Raw genomic sequence first — 18,156 nt, 5'->3', positions numbered from 1 at the left:
TCCGACAGACTTGGGCAATTCTAGCAGGACAATGCGACACCCCACACATTCAGAATTGCTATAGAGTGGCTCCAGGAACATTCTTCTGAGTTTAAACTCTTGTACTGGCCACCAAACTCCCCAGACATGAACACTATTAAGCATAACTGGGATGCCTTGCAACGAGCTGATCTTCACCTCCTCTTACTCTTACGGATTTATGGACAGCTCTGTAGGATTCATGGTGCAAATTCCCTCCAGCACTACTTCAGACATTAGTCAAGTCTGTGCCTCGTTGTGTTATGGCACTTCTGCTTGCTCGCGGCAGCCCTGCACAATATTAGGCATGTGCCAGTTCCTTTGCCTCTTCAGTGTATAAAAGATCATAAATATCATTCGTTAGAGCAGGCTTGTTTTCTACAAACACATTCTCATATAGATTCTATAAGTTTGGCCAACTGAATCATCTGCTAAACACTCAACAAGGAAGCTAAGGCGGAGAGTTTCACCAAGATAGAAAAGACTTGCAAGAAGTGAGGGGAACACAGAAGGATATCCAAAAACACATTCTGCTCCAGAAAAAACTCCAAGAGTACATTGGTTTCCAAGGGAAGCAAAAACTAAAAATTCGAAAAATATGAATGGAAGAGAGGACAGGAAATGAAAGAGGGTTACTAGGCCAAAGTTAAAGCCCACAGGCAAGAAAAAGGTACTGTACAGTTGAAACAGCACGGTCTGTAGACAGCTGATACAACAAGAAAAAGAAGAATGGTGCAGTATAATGATTTCATTATTATTATTGTACATCAGATATTTAATTAATGTAATTTTTTCTATTATGATGGCAGAAATTCCCGGATGGAATCAACGAAAAAAAAATATGTCGCTAAATATGTACCTTCGTTCACTACTGGTGGCTTCCTCTCATCCTTAGGTGTGAGTGACCTACACTTTCAACCTCCCCCAACGTATCCCTCCCTCTCTTCCATGATCAAAGAACTATTAGTTTCAAAATCTAGTATGATGACATCACTTCTAATTTTCTATTTTGTAAGCTTAGTTTCAAAAGCTAAGATAACTGTCACTTTTACGTTTATGAGTGTATATCAGCAGTATTTAGCCTTGTGAAGAATTTTCTCAAATAAAAATTACGAAAGACAGCCATTCACCTTTGAAGTAATGCGCGCATGCTTGAAACCCCCATGCATAGCAGTGTGTTGTCATCCACGAGAGTGCACCACCAAAGAGCAATACTGGGAGCTTCCTGTAGAGCCCGCCACAGGTGCCTGTTTAAACCCTGTCACACTATTCTCACATTCAATTATCCTGTTATTATTACTTGTAAACATTTGCCTTATCGTATTGTGTTCAGTGTATGTTATGGTGACTGGCATACGTGCCATAGTCTAATAAAGTTGTACTGACATTCTTGGTTGTGTTTTATGTCCAAGTTACAACACAAGTGGCGACGAGGATAGGATTGTTGTCTGTGTGGATTTCAGTTTCTGCATCTATAATGTCAGACGGTGCTACAGATGAGTTTTTATGCCGGAAGGTTGATCAACAAAGGGCTCTTTCTGCAGCGTTGCATCACCTTAGTCAACAGCAGGAAGTGTTCACCACATTGCAGCACAATCAATCCCAGCTATTGCAAATGCTTGTTTCTGTTGTGGCCAGTTCGAGCCCATCTCAATCCGCGTCACCTCTTGCACCTCCTGCTTTGCCTGTCCCTACCAATGTTGTTTAGCCCCCACTGTTTCCAGCTTACAATGAGCCTGTCGAAGAATGGGAAGCCTCAAAAACAGTTGCAGCAGCAGTTTCGTGCATTTGGACTGGCTGATGTTACCTTATACTGTGCTTTCTTTTTGTCTTGGTTATTGCCTGGCATATATAAACTCCTTTGTCAGTGGCCCCCCTGCAGGATCCATCTTCTCTCTCTTCTGGTAACATGTGCGACCTTCTTTCGAAATACCTTAAAATGGAGTAAAGCAGATCAAAAATTGATTTTTTTTTTTTTTTTTTTAAAGGAAAAGAGGACTTAAATGATTAATGAGAATCTGACAAAAAATTGTCAGGTACTTCACATTTATCATCTTTCAGATTCCACTAACATTATATTTTTACAGAACATGGTTACCACGTAGTGGGGTAAAGTAGATCACCTACATATTTTCATAGTTAAACCACTTTACCCCATCAATGTGGAAAGTGGACCACTGTATGTCTTTTTAGATGAAATAATGGTGTACGGTAGTATATGTTTTTAAAAAAGACATTTAACATCAAAATTACGATTGAAAATACAGTTAAATGAGTACTACTTTTAAGAACTTGAGAACACAAAACCAACATCATAAAAATGTTATCATGTCACATATGGCAATTCTATCTATTCCACATTGTTCACATTAATGTCTGAGATTGCATACCGACTCCTCCATAGATCTTTCACCTTTACCTTACACATAATGTTTGATAAGGAAACTGTTTGAATGTCAGCAACATCAGGATACACTAAATGTGTCCCTTTTTTGCCACCTTTCTTCCTTAAAAAATTGACCATAGCAGTGTCTCTATCTGCTTCCATAATTTTTCCTACATAACATGTATCTCTTTCTTCAGTATTGAAGGGAATGAGGACATGATCACCTTTGTCATAATGCATTTCAGAAAATTGGCGCCCTTCTGCTTCCATGACATCCCCCGTATCAGCATCATTAACTACTCTCTCTGCCACATCTGTAACAATCAAATCTTTGCATTGGACACTTTTTCCGGGCAAAACGCTGAGTCGTTTCCCAACTTTATGAGAGCTTGCTTGTATTTCACTTTCACGAGTTTTCTTTAAGTGCTTAATAAGTGAGTCTGTCCAAGACTTTTCCACGCCTGCAGACGATGTTCTACATGTTTGCTCAGAACTTTCTGTGAATCTAGAGGGACTATGCCACAAGCTTTAAAACCCGATTTCACATTCTCTGCTGAAGTAGAATTTATGGCTTCGAATGGGAATTTCAGCAATCTAGGAAATTCTGTTTTAGGAAGTGGTCCCCTGTTTTTCATCTTTGACACACCAAGAACTTTTCGCCATGCTCTCTTTAAAGGACAAAAAATATGCCACGTCCAAAGGCTGGCATATGAGTTGAGTTAGGTGGAAGTAAGACAAAACGAATGTTGTTTGCTTCACAATCTTGAATAACTTGTAATGTTAAATGACTTGAGAGATGGTCACCAATAAGCACTTTAGGACCATCAAGTGTCCTGCAATATTGCATATTTATTTTGGAAAACCACTCACAGAAAATGTCTGCATCAAACCATCCACTGGAGTTTTGGTTGTATGCAGCACCACTAATTCCACCTTCAGTCCATCCTGAGTAAATGTGTTTTGTCTTATATACCACATAAGGGGGAAGAACGTGTACATCTGCTGCTGCAGCAACCATGACACTGGTGTTACTTTTGCTCCAGTCTACAATTTTCTCAGGATGTTTTACACCCCTCTTCCCAACTATTTTGACTGCTCCTGGGTCATCTGTAAAATTTGTCTCATCATAATTTATGCTGTGAAACAATGGAACTGCTCTTAAAGAGTTCTCCAGGTTTCTAAAATAAGATACAATAACTTCCTGTGATATCCCAGATGTTGCTCTCTTTATGTTCTCTGAACACTTCACAGTCAGTTCACAGTTCCGTGACATAAATGACTGAAACCAGTCCACACCTGGCATATTGTCTGTAAATTGTGGCTCTGTTACTCTCTCCCTGTTTAGATACTGCTGTACTACAATTCTAATGTCTGTACTTCCAAGTGGAAACCCCCAATGTGCACATAGAAGAAGACCTTCCACAATACATTTCTCCTCATTTTCACTCAACACAGTCGGCCTTCCATATTTCATTAATTTATCACCTCCTTTCACCCATCTTTGAAGTTTAGTTTAAGGCACAGCATAAATTTCAGAAGCTTTTCGCAAAGTAATTTCATTGTTCTTTACTTTTTTCACTGCTTCACTGAAATAAGCTTCATTATAATTCCTTTTTCCTTTTGCTCCAAGCTGCTTTATCTATTTGTGCAGCATGATCCACTTTACCCCCGGAATCACAAAAAAGCCATGTTTGGCACAATAACTAAAAGATAACCTATGCTAAGAAAGTGAGTTTCACATACATTGTAGATGTAGATTTGCTCTAATAGAATTCAGCTGAAAAATAGATGTAGTTACTAACCTGTGGTCACTGCAAAAATTTGTTTTCATTGAAATGACAAATCTTTAAATGTACACTAAGATAATAATTGCTGATGGTTGTCAAAATCTTCATTTCTCACCTTGCTTATGACACAGGTAACAAACATACAGGTCACAGCCTTCTATGTGTCTCAAAGTTGGTGTTGCTCTCTCCTGTCACCTAGATGGCAGTGATTTAGTACAGTAATGTGTCTTTGATCAGCTTTACCCCATTTGATCCGCTTTACCCCATTCTACAGTACTACTGTAAATGGATTATTGCCGCTCCAGTTGAGTTCTACCAGTGTCGCAAGAAATTGGAACATTCCTATAAGACTTTAGCAGCTGAGCTACATGGTTTAATCTACCATTGTCACTGATGTACATAAGGAGTATGTCGACCAAATGGTTTGCGAAGCAATCATTCGAATGGCCCCCGATCGCGAGGTTTGTGAATGGGCCCTTCAGTGTGAAAACCTCTCCATCTCCAACATTCTGACTATCTGATAATCGTGAGGTTTCAAGGGCTGTGCATACTCAAATTGAATCAGGGTGTGAGGATGCAGAAGTTCAGCTCGCTTCCCCCTGCCATTTGTCGGATGTATCACAGGGGAGCAGTGGTCTGCACAAACAAAACATTACAGCGGCTGACCCACTTCACTGCATCAGCCATGGCTGTAGCAGCAGCACAGCAAGTCCAGTAATGAACAACAGTGCAAACCTTCCACTCTTCCATCTTGTCCATCATGTTTTGTCAGTCGCGATAGGCCAGATTGTCCTAGCAATGGGCCATTTGCTGCCAGTGCAATATAACAGGCCACATTGGTTCTGTTTGTAACGCAAAATTCCAACCGCCTATTGCAGATGCTGACCTGGATGTCTACATCTACACATCTACATATATACTCCGCTAGCCACCAAGCGGTGTGTGGCGGAGGGCACAATTCGTGCCAAAGTCATATTTCCCCCCTTCTGTTCCACTTGCGGATCGCACGAGGGAAAAAAAAGACTTTTCTGAACGCCTCAGTACGAGCTCTTATTTCCATTATCTTTGAATGGTGATCATTGCATGATTTGAAAGTTAGTGGTAATAATATATCCCCTACATCCTTGGTGAAGATCAGATTTCGGAATTTAGTGAGCAGCTCCCTCTGTTTAGCGCGCCGTCCATCTGCAAGTGTGTCCCACTTCAAACTTTCTATGAGATTTGTAATGCTCTTGCGTTGGCTAAATGTACCAGTCACGAATCTTGCCGCTCTTTTTTGGACCTTCTCAATCTCTTGAATCAGACTCAGCTGGTAAGGGCCCCATACAGACGAACAATGCTCAAAGACTGGACGAACAAAGGTATTGTAAGCTATTTCCTTTGTTGAAGGACTGCATCGCTTCAGGATTCTACCAATAAGCCACAATCTAAAGTTCACCTTACCCGTTGCTTGTGTAATCTGATCATTCCATTTGAGATCATTTCGAATAGTCACACCCAGATACTTGACGGACGTTACTGCTTCCAAAGACTGGGCATTTATTTCGTACTCATACATTAATGGGGGTTTTCGCCTTGTTATATGCAGTAGTTTACACTTACTAATATTGGGAAATAACTGCCAGTCATTACACCACGCATTTATTTTCTGCAAATCCTCATTGATTTGTTCACAATCAGTTGTGTATCGGTAATTTCCCTTGCACCCAGTAAGTATTTTATTGATGTCAAGGTTTATCTCCTCCCCAGGAACCGTGGACCTTGCCGTTGGTGGGGAGGCTTGCGTGCCTCAGCGATACAGATGGCCGTACCGTAGGTGCAACCACAACGGAGGGGTATCTGTTGAGAGGCCAGACAAACGTGTGGTTCCTGAAGAGGGGCAGCAGCCTTTTCAGTAGTTGCAGGGACAACAGTCTGGATGATTGACTGATCTGGCCTTGTGACTATAACCAAAACAGCCTTGCTGTGCTGGTACTGCGAATGGCTGAAAGCAAGGGGAAACTACAGCTGTAATTTTTCCCGAGGGCATGCAGCTTTACTGTATGGTTAAATGATGATGGCGTCCTCTTGGGTAAAATATTCCGGAGGTAAAATAGTCCCCCATTCGGATCTCCGGGTGGGGACTACTCAAGAGGACGTTGTTATCAGGAGAAAGAAAACTGGTGTTCTACGGATCGGAGCGTGGAATGTCAGATCCCGTAATCGAGCAGGTAGGTTAGAAAATTTAAAAAGGGAAATGGATAGGTGAAAGTTAGATATAGTGGGAATTAGTGAAGTTCGGTGGCAGGAGGAACAAGACTTTTGGTCAGGAGAATACAGGGTTATAAATACAAAATCAAATAGAGGTAATGCAGGAGTAGGTTTAATAATGAATAAAAAAATAAGCATGCGGGTAAGCTACTACAAACAGCATAGTGAACACATTATTGTGGCCAAGATAGACACGAAGCCCACGCCTACTACAGTAGTACAAGTTTATATGCCAACTAGCTCTGCAGATGATGAAGAAATTGATGAAACGTATGATGAGACGAAAGAAATTATTCAGATAGTGAAGGGAGACGAAAATTTAATAGTCATGGGTGACTGGAATTCGAGTGTAGGAAAAGGGAGAGAAGGAAACATTGTAGGTGAATATGGATTGGGGCTAAAAAATGAAAGAGGAAGCTGTCTGGCAGAATTTTGCACAGAGCATAACTTAATCATAGCTAACACTTGGTTCAAGAATCATAAAAGAAAGTTGTATACATGGAAGAATCCTGGAGATACTAAAAGGCATCAGATAGATTACATAATGGTAAGACAGAGATTTAGGAACCAGGTTTTAAATTGTAAGACATTTCCAGGGGCAGATGTGGATTCTGACCACAATCTATTGGTTATGAGCTACAGATTGAAACTGAAGAAACTGGAAAAAGGCGGGAATTTAAGGAGATGGGACCTGGATAAACTGAAAGAACCAGAGGTTGTACAGAGTTTCAGGGAGAGCATAAGGGAACAATTGACAGGAATGGGGGAAAGAAATTCAGTAGAAGAAGAAGAATGGGTAGCTTTGAGGAATGAAATAGTGAAGGCAGCAGTGGATCAAGTAGGTAAAAAGACGAGGGCTAGTAGAAATCCTTGGGTAACAGAAGAAATATTGTATTTAATTGATGAAAGGAGAAAATATAAAAATGCAGTAAATGAAGCAGGCAAAAAGGAATACAAACGTCTCAAAAATGAGATCGACAGGAAGTGCAAAATGGCTAAGCAGGGATGGCTAGAGGACAAATGTAAGGATGTAGAGGCATATCTCACTAGGGGTAAGATAGATACAGCCTACAGGAAAATTAAAGAGACCTTTGGAGAAAAGAGAACCACTTGTATGAATATCAAGAGCTCAGATGGAAACCCAGTTCTAACCAAAGAAGGGAAAGCAGAAAGATGGAAGGAGTATATAGAGGGTCTATACAAGGGTGATGTATTTGAGGACAATATTATAGAAATGGAAGAGAATGCAGATGAAGATGAAATGGGAGATACGATACTGCGTGAAGAGTTTGACAGAGCACTGGAAGACCTGAGTCGAAACAAGGCCCCGGGAGTAGACAACATTCCATTAGAACTACTGACGGCCTTGGGAGAGCCAGTCCTGACAAAACTCTACCATCTGGTGAGGAAGATGTATGAGACAGGTGAAGTACCCTCAGACTTCAAGAAGAAAATAATAATTCCAATCCCAAAGAAAGCAGGTGTTGATAGATGTGAAAATTACCGAACTATCAGTTTAATAAGCCACAACTGCAAAATACTAACGCGAATTCTTTACAGACGAATGGAAAAACTGGTAGAAGCCGACATCGGGGAAGATCAGTTTGGATTCCGTAGAAATATTGGAACACGTGAGGCAATACTGACGTTACGACTTATCTTAGAAGAAAGATTAAGAAAAGGCAAACCTACGTTTCTAGCATTTGTAGACTTAGAGAAAGCTTTTGACAATGTTGACTGGAATACTCTCTTCCAAATTCTAAAGGTGGTAGCGGTAAAATACAGGGACCGAAAGGCTATTTACAATTTGTACAGAAACCAGATGGCAGTTATAAGAGTCGAGGGACATGAAAGGGAAGCTGTGGTTGGGAAGGAAGTGAGACAGGGTTGTAGCCTCTCCCCGATGTTATTCAATCTGTATATTGAGCAAGCAGTAAAGGAAACAAAAGAAAAATTTGGAGTAGGTATTAAAACCCATGGAAAAGAAATAAAAACTTTGAGGTTCGCCGACGACATTGTAATTCTGTCAGAGACAGCAAAGAACTTGGAAGAGCAGTTGAACGGAATGGACAGTGTCTTGGAAGGAGGATATATGATGAACATCAACAAAAGCAAAACGAGGATAATGGAATGTAGTCGCATTAAGTCGGGTGATGTAGAGGGAATTAGATTAGGAAATGAGACACTTAAAGTAGTAAAGGAGTTTTGCTATTTGGGGAGCAAAATAACTGATGATGGTTGAAGTAGGGAAGATATAAATTGTAGACTGGCAGTGGCAAGGAAAGCGTTTCTGAAGAAGAGAAATTTGTTAACACCGAGTATAGATTTAAGTGTCAGGAAGTCATTTCTGAAAGTATTTGTATGGAGTGTAGCCGTGTATGGAAGTGAAACATGGACGATAAATAGTTCGGACAGGAGGAGAATAGAAGCTTCCGAAATGTGGTGCTACAGAAGAATGCTGAAGATTAGATGGGTAGATCAAATAACTAATGAGGAGGTATTGAATATAATTGGGGAGGAGAGGAGTTTGTGGCACAACTTGACGAGAAGAAGGGACCGGTTGGTAGGACATGTTCTTAGGCATCAAGGGATCACAAATTTAGCATTGCAGGGCAGCGTGGATGGTAAAAATTGTAGAGGGAGACCAAGAGATGAATACACTAAGCAGATTCAGAGGGATGTAGGTACTGGGAGATGAAGAAACTTGCACAGGATAGGGTAGCATGGAGAGCTGCATCAAACCAGTCTCAGGACTGAAGACCACAACAACAACAACAAGGTTTATGTGAAAGGTTTATCTGAAGGTTTTGCAAATGCAAGTCAACACTGGTACTACTGTGACCTTACTCAACTTGCAAATAACGTACATGGACTTGGGTTCTCCCCCTTTAGCACCAGTGTCACTACATTAGTCACCTACTCTAAACAAAGCATTCTGATATTAGGTAGTTTCTCGGGCTCAGTCACATATAAATCTGTGGTTCGTCTGCTGAATTTTTTGTAGTGAACAAGGCACGCACCAAAAATTTGTATGGTTTTGGATGCCTTTAACCTTTTCGGGTTTACTGTTTCCAATAAAGCTAATCTCATCTCTGGTCAATTGCCTTACACACAACTTGACTCTTTATGATATGAGTATCAGCCTTGTTTTCTGCTGGGTTGAATTGTGCCAATAATTTCAAAGCCTATGTTACAATGAAATCTTTGTCCAGACCACGTTTCTTTCAGGCTTGCCCAGTGCCGATGGTTTTCTGTGATCAAGTTAAGGCATAGCTCGACCACCTCACAGCCTCTGGGACCATCCAACCGATCACATCCAGCAAATGGGTTACACCCTTAGTCATTATCAAGAAGCCGTCGGGACAGTTACGCCTTTACACCAATATCAAAGTTTCTGTCCATGCTCAGTCTATCATTGACATATATCCCTTGCCATGCCTTGACGAAATTTTTGCTAAACTCGCTGCTGGTCAGTATTTTCCAAGAGTGACCTCTCCATTGCATATTGGCAGCTTCCCATTGATTCTGATTCTCAACGGCTCGTGGTTGTTAACACGTCTTTGAAATTGTATCAATACTTGCAGTTGCCATTTGGCGTGGCCAGACCCCTGGTGATTTTTCAATGATTTCTTGAACAGCACGTATGGTCCGTACCTGGCAGTGCAAACTATCTTGATGATATTGTGTTCTCCAGCTCTTCCACCACTGAACATCTCAACAAGTTATGTAGGTTCTTTTCAGTGTTACAGGGCACTGTGTTCAAACGAAATTTGGAAAAGTGCTGCTTCTTTCTGCCTTCTATTGTTTAACTTGCGTTCTATGTCTTGGGTGCAGGTGTCATACCCCTTCATCACAATGTCTGTCGTTCTGGCTCTTTCACGTCCTATTTTAGTGAAGGATCTCCTGGTTTTTTTTAGGTAAGATTGCTTATTATCATCAGTTTTTGCTGGGGGTGGTGTTGGTTGTACAACCATTACATACCTTTCTGCATAAGGGAACGTCTTTTCACTGTTCACTAGTTGCAGGTGTGTGAAACAGTGTTTTCCAAACTGATGTCTATGTTACGATCTGCACATCGCCTCATTACCTACCAACAAGGTCAACATTTAATGTTAGCAACAGATGCATCCCAGCATGGGCTGGGGGCAGTGTCAGCTCATAAACATTCTGATGGCTCCTAGTGGCCTATTGCATACACATCAAAGACACTTAATTTGACTCGGACTAGATATTTACAAATAAAACAATGCCTTCTGCAACACCCTCAGGATTCACCACGTTCCACCTGCAGTCAATTATGAGGTTGAAATGGTAGAACATTCAAAATGAAATGGAAAAAGTATGTGTCTTGGTTCCCGTCTGACATTGTTTTTGATCAGTTTCTGTTTTCCTATTGGTCATACATTCGGCAACAACAATCCTTCTGAATTGCTCCATGGGCATCAACCCTGGTCTCTCCTGCATCTCTTGCGGCCCTGCCAGAGGCACCAACCTGTGCAGCCATTGTCACTTTCCAGCCTGGGGTACCTATCTGGGCACAAGGGTTTGGTGGTCACCCAAAATGGATTCCGGCTGTCATCTCCCAATTCCCGTACAGAGGGGCACCTCAGTGCTTGTCATTACAACCAGTTGCACATGCGCACATGGACAACCGGACAACCTCGGCCAGGACACTGACGATGCCATGCCAATCTTCATTGCTCGATGGCTCAGCTGTTGCAGATGGGTCCCTGCCACAACATACTGGGGATACCCCATCGCTGTTGGACGAAACTTGCGCAGCTTCTCTAATACCGTTACCAGTACCAGTGCGCCTGTATCCATACCAGAGCCATTTCCTCCCCCTCAGCTGCCAACTGCGGGGGCACCACCACCACCACCACCACCACCACCACCACCAGGCCTTGACCTGATGTGGATATGGAGCCGATGTCCCCCATCCTACCGTATGGGTTGACAGGAGAAGACAGACTGTGACACTGCCTGCGCCCCAAGTACTTCCAATCATACGCCCCATTATCAGTACATCATCTCAGCCATAGCCTTGCAAAAGGAAGACGCCATGGGCATTTGGCGAATCTGAGCTGTTCCCCAAGGGAAGAGGAATGAAGTAATGTATGCACACTTGGAATCCGTGTGCATTAGTGATGCATTGTCATCCACAAGAATGTGATGTGAAAGAGCAATGCTGTGAACATCCAATAGAACCTACCACAGGCGAGTGCCTATTTAAACCACGCTTGCGTTCAGTTATATTATTACTGCTTGCATACATTTGCCTTATCTTATTGTGTTCAGTTTATGTTATGGTGATTGGCGTACATGCCACAGTCTAATAAACTTGTACTAACATTCATGGTTTTGTTGTGTGTCCAAGTTACAACCACCTTGTCTATAGGTTATAGGTAGGTGGCACATAGATAATTATTTCATCCATAAAGGATGGCATACTGAGGCCTACGATTGATAATTAAATACATATAAAACAATTTTCTTTGTCAGTCACTTGTTTATCATACTTCCGTGTGCTTTTTTCATCTTCACCATCTTGTAGAAATGGTTCTTGGGTGGAACATTGGATATCATCATGAAGTTCTCACAAAGTTCATTGGCACAACTCTGTCCTTTTCATGCACAGATGTGAAGGCGCCAAATTCAGTGACCAATAGCAAAGATTTCCTGATCGGCAGTGGAGAAATATAGCAATGCTACTTGTCGAACAATGAACCAAGAGCTTCAGCGCATGTGCAAGGGCTATTGTTCTTACTGTGCACTGTTGTTGGCCACCCAAGCACCCACTGTTGGGAATCACATGCTGTTATATGCATCCGTGGTCGCATGTGACCATCTTTGCTGTGGTCATCCAAACATCCATATCGCCACCGAAACATCATCCCTTGTTTGACTATCAGTTTCCCTTTGTGGTTGCTGTGATAAGACAGTGGCACCTGGGGTCACACTGTGCACCATAAACCTGCACACGCAAACTTAGGCTCACGGGTCACCAACTGTCACCATCTTTCACAGTGAACCAGTGTGCCTAGGATGTTGGTACATAAAGAAAGAGTCATATTGTATTCAGACAGCTTATCTGATGAGTTGCACCATACCCATACCATATTCATTCAGAATGGATATTCTGAAAGGAAGATTCGATGTGCCATACACCCAGCGTGTGTTACACAAAGTGAGGACCTGGAAGAAAGTGAAGAACAAAGAGGAGTGGTTGTCTTGCCACATGTCAGTAGTGTTTCTTCGAAAATAGGAACATAAAGTTAAATCCATCTTCTGCTTACCAACAAACCTCAGAGCTCTTCTAAGTAAAGGGAAAGACAATCTTGTTTTGAGAAGGTCTGGTATGTAAGATTCTTCGTAGCTGCAGGATATCATACATTGAAAAAACTTGTTGCACTGCAGAAGACCGATGCATCAAACTTCAACGACACACACATTAGGACAAGCCAGAGAAATCTGCAGTGCTTGTACACTGTCTGTGTATGGGGCACAATACGGACTACAAAATACCAAAAATCTCTTGTCCATGTTTTTTTACGGAGACAGCTTTATTAAAGAACTGGTGGAAATTCATAGCTCGACAAATCTGCTGATCAGAAGAGGCACAAATACCAACAACTTAGTGATGTGGGATCCAGCAGCATCGGATCTATCCGGATTTATCCGAACCAGGGCAGAAACTTTATAGTGGTTCTCGAGCATTTAAAATATATTATTTAAACAAAAAAAAAAAACCATATACTGGATGGGATTTTATTTGACCCGAAGGATAAAACCCCTTCAGTAAATTTGCATTCTTTATTATCTATTAGCTAATAACTTTCTCTTTTGTCTGACATAAAATTAAATATAGGAAACATATAACCAGTAAAGACAACAGACAAGCTAGTCACTATGCAGCTCTTCAATCTTTAAGACCCAGCAGTTTTCTCTGTACAATCTTGCTACAGCTTTACGCGACTTTCTACAAAAGAGTCTATTAGCTCATCAAAGTTCATCTCAAAGGCGGTTTTATTTTCAGTCCTATGATCGCAATGCCGGATAGGCATTCCTGACTCATTGTTGAATGCACATAGCTTTTAATTATTTTCAGTTTGCCGATGCTTCACTCACAGCTTGCAGATTTCATAGGCAATGTGTGGTATATCCTTAACTAACACTACGGAACGCTTCTTGAAAGTCATATTTGCACAGATGTTGTAGCAGGTGAAGTGCACTTGATCTTTCATTAATTTTAGTTATTAGCTTTTTGAATCCAGTGAGTTCCTGGCAAAAATCAACTGTGCTCAAGTCTTTCAAATATTTTTATGCTATATCTGCTCCATTTTTCTGCAGATTCTCAGTCGACATATTTAAAAACGCGTCGCCACAGAGGAAGGCGAAATCAATGTGGCAAATTGAAATTAGCGGAGATTGAGGCCTGGCGGATAACGAGAAGAGAGGATATACTGAAGGGCAAGTCCCCATCTCCGGAGTTCTGACAGGTTGGTGTTAGTGGGAAGTATCCAGATAACCCGGACGGTGTAACACTGTACCAAGATGTGCTGGCCATGCACCAAGGCATGTTTAGCCACAGGGTGATCCTCATTACCAACAAACACTGTCTGCCTGTGTCCATTCATGCGAATGGACTGTTTGTTGCTGGTCATTCCCACATAGAAAGCTTCACAGTGTTGACGTTGACCTCCACCTGTCCAATGGCCAGCTTCACACGTCCGTCCACATCAAACCCACCAACAAGCAACAGTACCTCCATTATGACAGCTGCCACCCCTTCCACATCAAACGGTCCCTTCCCTACAGCCTAGGTCTTCGTGGCAAACGAATCTGCTCCAGTCCGGAATCCCTGAACCATTACACCAATAACCTGAAAACAGCTTTCGCATCCCGCAACTACCCTCCCGACCTGGTACAGAAGCAAATAACCAGAGCCACTTCCTCATCTCCTCAAACCCAGAACCTCCCACAGAACCACCCCAAAAGTGCCCCACTTGTGACAGGATACTTTCCGGGACTGGATCAGACTCTGAATGTGGCTCTCCAGCAGGGATACGACGTCCTCAAATCCTGCCCTGAAATGAGATCCATCCTTCATGAAATTCTCCCCACTCCACCAAGAGTATCTTTCCTCCATCCACCTAACCTTTGTAACCTTCTAGTTCATCCCTATGAAATCTGCAAACCACCTTCCCTACCCTCTGGCTCCTACCCTTGTAACAGCCCCCGGTGTAAAACCTGTCCCATGCACCCTCCCACCACCACCTACTCCAGTCCTGTAACTCGGAAGGTGTACACGATCAAAGGCAGAGCCACGTGTGAAAGCACCCACGTGATTTACCAACTGACCTGCCTACACTGTGAAGCTTTATATGTGGGAATGACCAGCAACAAACTGTCCATTCGCATGAATGGACACAGGCAGATAGTGTTTGTTGGTAATGAGGATCACCCTGTGGCTAAACATGCCTTGGTGCACGGCCAGCACATCTTGGCACAGTGTTACACCGTCCGGGTTATCTGGATACTTCCCACTAACACCAACCTGTCAGAACTCCGGAGATGGGAACTTCCCCTTCAGTATATCCTCTCTTCTCGTTACCCGCCAGTCCTCAATCTTCGCTAATTTCAATTTGCCGCCGCTCATACCTCACCTGTCTTTCAACAACATCTTTGCCTCTGTACTTCCGCCTCGACTGACATCTCTGCCCAAACTCTTTGCCTTTACAAATGTCTGCTTGTGTCTGTGTATGTGCGGATGGATATGTGTGTGTGTGTGTGCGCGAGTGTATACCTATCCTTTTTTCCCCCTAAGGTAAGTCTTTCCGCTCCCGGGATTGGAATGACTCCTTACCCTCCCCCTTAAAACCCAACATTCTTTCGTCTTTCCCTCTCCTTCCCTCTTTCCTGATGAAGCAACCATTTGTTGCGAAAGCTTGAATTTTGTGTGTATGTTTGTGTTTGTTTGTGTGTCTATCAACCTGCCAGCACTTTCATTTGGTATGTCACATCATCTTTGTTTATATATGCTAGAATGAAGCTAAAAATTTTGTTTATTTTGCAGGAGAAGATGTTGGAAGCATTGCAGTTCCTCTCATGAGTGATGTTTCAACAGTATGCAAATCAAAAAGTACTGATTCTGTACTCCTTATGAGAACATTTGTTGAAGGACTACAAGATATTATTAATGCAAGTGCAAACTTGGAACTATCACAGGAGAAACTATTAGGTAATGTTGCTACATTGTTTTCTAAAGTAGTGGTTGATTAAATATATGTAATATGCAACCTCAAAGAAGTTTAAATTTCAATTAGGAAGTACCAGAACAATTAAAATGCAAATATGTGACAATAAATTAACATTGAGCTAGGTCAGTGGCAGAAATAATTCATATTGATTATTCGATCCCTACTTCCCTTCATTGCTGCTGGCAAAGTCATTGCTTCATTTATTGGTGTTTATGTTCCATTTGTTTGTCTAAATTTTTTGTAATGTTATTGATTTTTCCTGAATTCTTTGCATACAGAAATTACACAGGCTGAAAAAATTTTCCTTTTTCTGTGTAATTTGCATGAAAATATGAATTTTTGACTAAATCGATTGTGTTGATCATGAATCTGAAACCTATTTCTCTACAAAATGTCAGATTTTATGCCACATCATCATCAAACTCTGTACCCTATGAGATCAGAAAACAATTACAGGAAGGTAGTTGAAGCAGAACAATAAAATCATTAAAAACTAATGTGAGAGACATATAAATTAGAAAAAGCAAATACAGTGATTTGGACACTTACCAGGTGGAGTGGAGGTATTATTTCCATTTACATTTTCCTGTGACTTAGTGCTTGATGTCCTTCCTTTGGTGTATCACTTCTCCTTCATGTGTGGTAGACCAGAAGTAGTCACACATCATGTTTATTCCCTAAAAACCTGGATAATGATGTTGCAGACATTGAAGTTCCTGATGGAACCATTCAGCATTTTCCTCTGATGCGGTAGCCAGATTGTGCTGAAAATTGTCTTGGTGTGACATTAAAAAATGTAGTTTTGGGGAGACCTTGGATTCTGACTATTTAAATGGCTGCAACATATCTTCCACTATTTTCTTGTAATCAGTTTCTTTAGTCTGGGCAGGGAAACGATACACTGGATTTGTTAAGGATTTTTTTTTAATACTTCTCTGATCTTATTGTTCTGTTTCCATCATTGTGATTTTAAAGTGTTCATCAGACATCAACTTACACATATCTGGTCCAGCAAATATCTCTTCTTCCAGCTTTGCAGGTAATAGATTTGGGATCTGACTCAGGTTGTATACGACCCAGTACAACTGGGAGTTCCGGGAAAAATCCGGGAATTTTTTCATCCGGGAGAAAACCAGGAAAAATCCGGGAATTTTTTAGAATTCTGGGAATTTTTCATTGTTTTAGTTTTCTGTTAAATTTTTGTAATTTTGACTGATAAGAACCGATACTCTAACAAAGGATATTACTGTATCCAGCTACTGCAGAATAATATTTCAACACTAAAACATAAACGAGAGATAAAATGAAAATAACTTAAATTGCAAAGGAAATGTGCCATATACAACAATGACACACAGTGCTCATACAAGCATCTGCCAACAGAAAAATGTGTCAAAGGCTTTAGGAAGACTATGCAATGCTTCTTAACAACAAATTGCCTCTGATGAGCGTGAAGTCACAACTGTTCACATTGGATTCGTTTTGGCAGTTATGAGCGGGCTCATGCACGTGCGCATTTGAGTTGCATTTGAGTAATAGATTCTCCCGCTTCTGGCTACAGGAATGTGGCTGTTGGGTGTGCAAGTAGTCGCAGCAAGCAGCTAGATGCTTGTTTCCCAAAGTGCCTAGCATCCAGCGCACGTTGGTCTATCGATTATTCATATTATTTTGAAATGCATCCCTGTTGTTTTTTGAACATTTTTGAACACATTTTAAGTTGATTTCTGAATGAATCATAAGTTGAGTTTTGAATGTGTGCATAGTGTATGTGATGTCTATGTCAGGAGAATCCTTGTCACATCTATAGATAAACTTTCTGCAGACAAAAGGGGATGGGGCTATACAAGCTGAGCAGAGTAAACCCGAATGAATGAATGCCAATCGCTGTCTGATTATGTGGTTGATTGGGTTTGCGAATGATCAGCATTGTTATAATTACAAGCGAAATTCATAGATTCAGACTACCAGAATTGAAATAAATGACTAACAGGAATAACAGGTGAGAAAGATTACATATTATCTTCTCGGTGTATCCAAGAAAATGAAATTTTGACAGAAAATTTTTGGCCAGATCACTACACTAGTAAGGACCAGTTGTACAGTCCCCGGCTAGAAGCCGTTTATGTTCTATTCTGGAAGTAATGTGGAGAACATTTTGTACAAACATGTAACAATGCTTAACTGGAGAATAATTGCAGGATAACTAAACCTGTGATTCTGGCAGGGTTAGTGAAGTTAATCGGCGAACAAATTTTGACAATGGCAGGAATAGCTACAGAATTGGTGATGACAAGATTGTTTGTTAGAACTAGGAAGGAGAAGAAGAGAGGACATCATAAAAATTGTGGAAGAAAAGATGATTCCAAATTTATATGAAAATTTCGTAATACTACTTTTCAATCTCGTGCTTGAGAAACTGATGCGTATGTATGAATGCAGTGTGAAACTATTTCTA

General features: G+C 41.3%; 1 protein-coding gene across 2 annotated transcripts in view; it reads left to right on the top strand.

Moving 5' to 3' along the window:
* The window catches only part of LOC126418858 (protein MMS22-like), a 136,866-nt gene that overhangs the window by 65,556 nt on the left and 53,154 nt on the right, over window positions 1-18,156 (top strand). For both annotated transcript variants that reach the window (XM_050085848.1, XM_050085849.1), the window contains one exon: window positions 15,518-15,682. In XM_050085848.1, the coding sequence (XP_049941805.1) occupies window positions 15,518-15,682 (165 nt within the window). The remainder of the gene's footprint in view (window positions 1-15,517; window positions 15,683-18,156) is intronic.

Source organism: Schistocerca serialis, chromosome 9, assembly GCF_023864345.2.
Source record: "Schistocerca serialis cubense isolate TAMUIC-IGC-003099 chromosome 9, iqSchSeri2.2, whole genome shotgun sequence".
Classification (NCBI taxonomy): domain Eukaryota; kingdom Metazoa; phylum Arthropoda; class Insecta; order Orthoptera; family Acrididae; genus Schistocerca; species Schistocerca serialis.
This window is presented reverse-complemented; position numbering and strand designations above follow the sequence as displayed.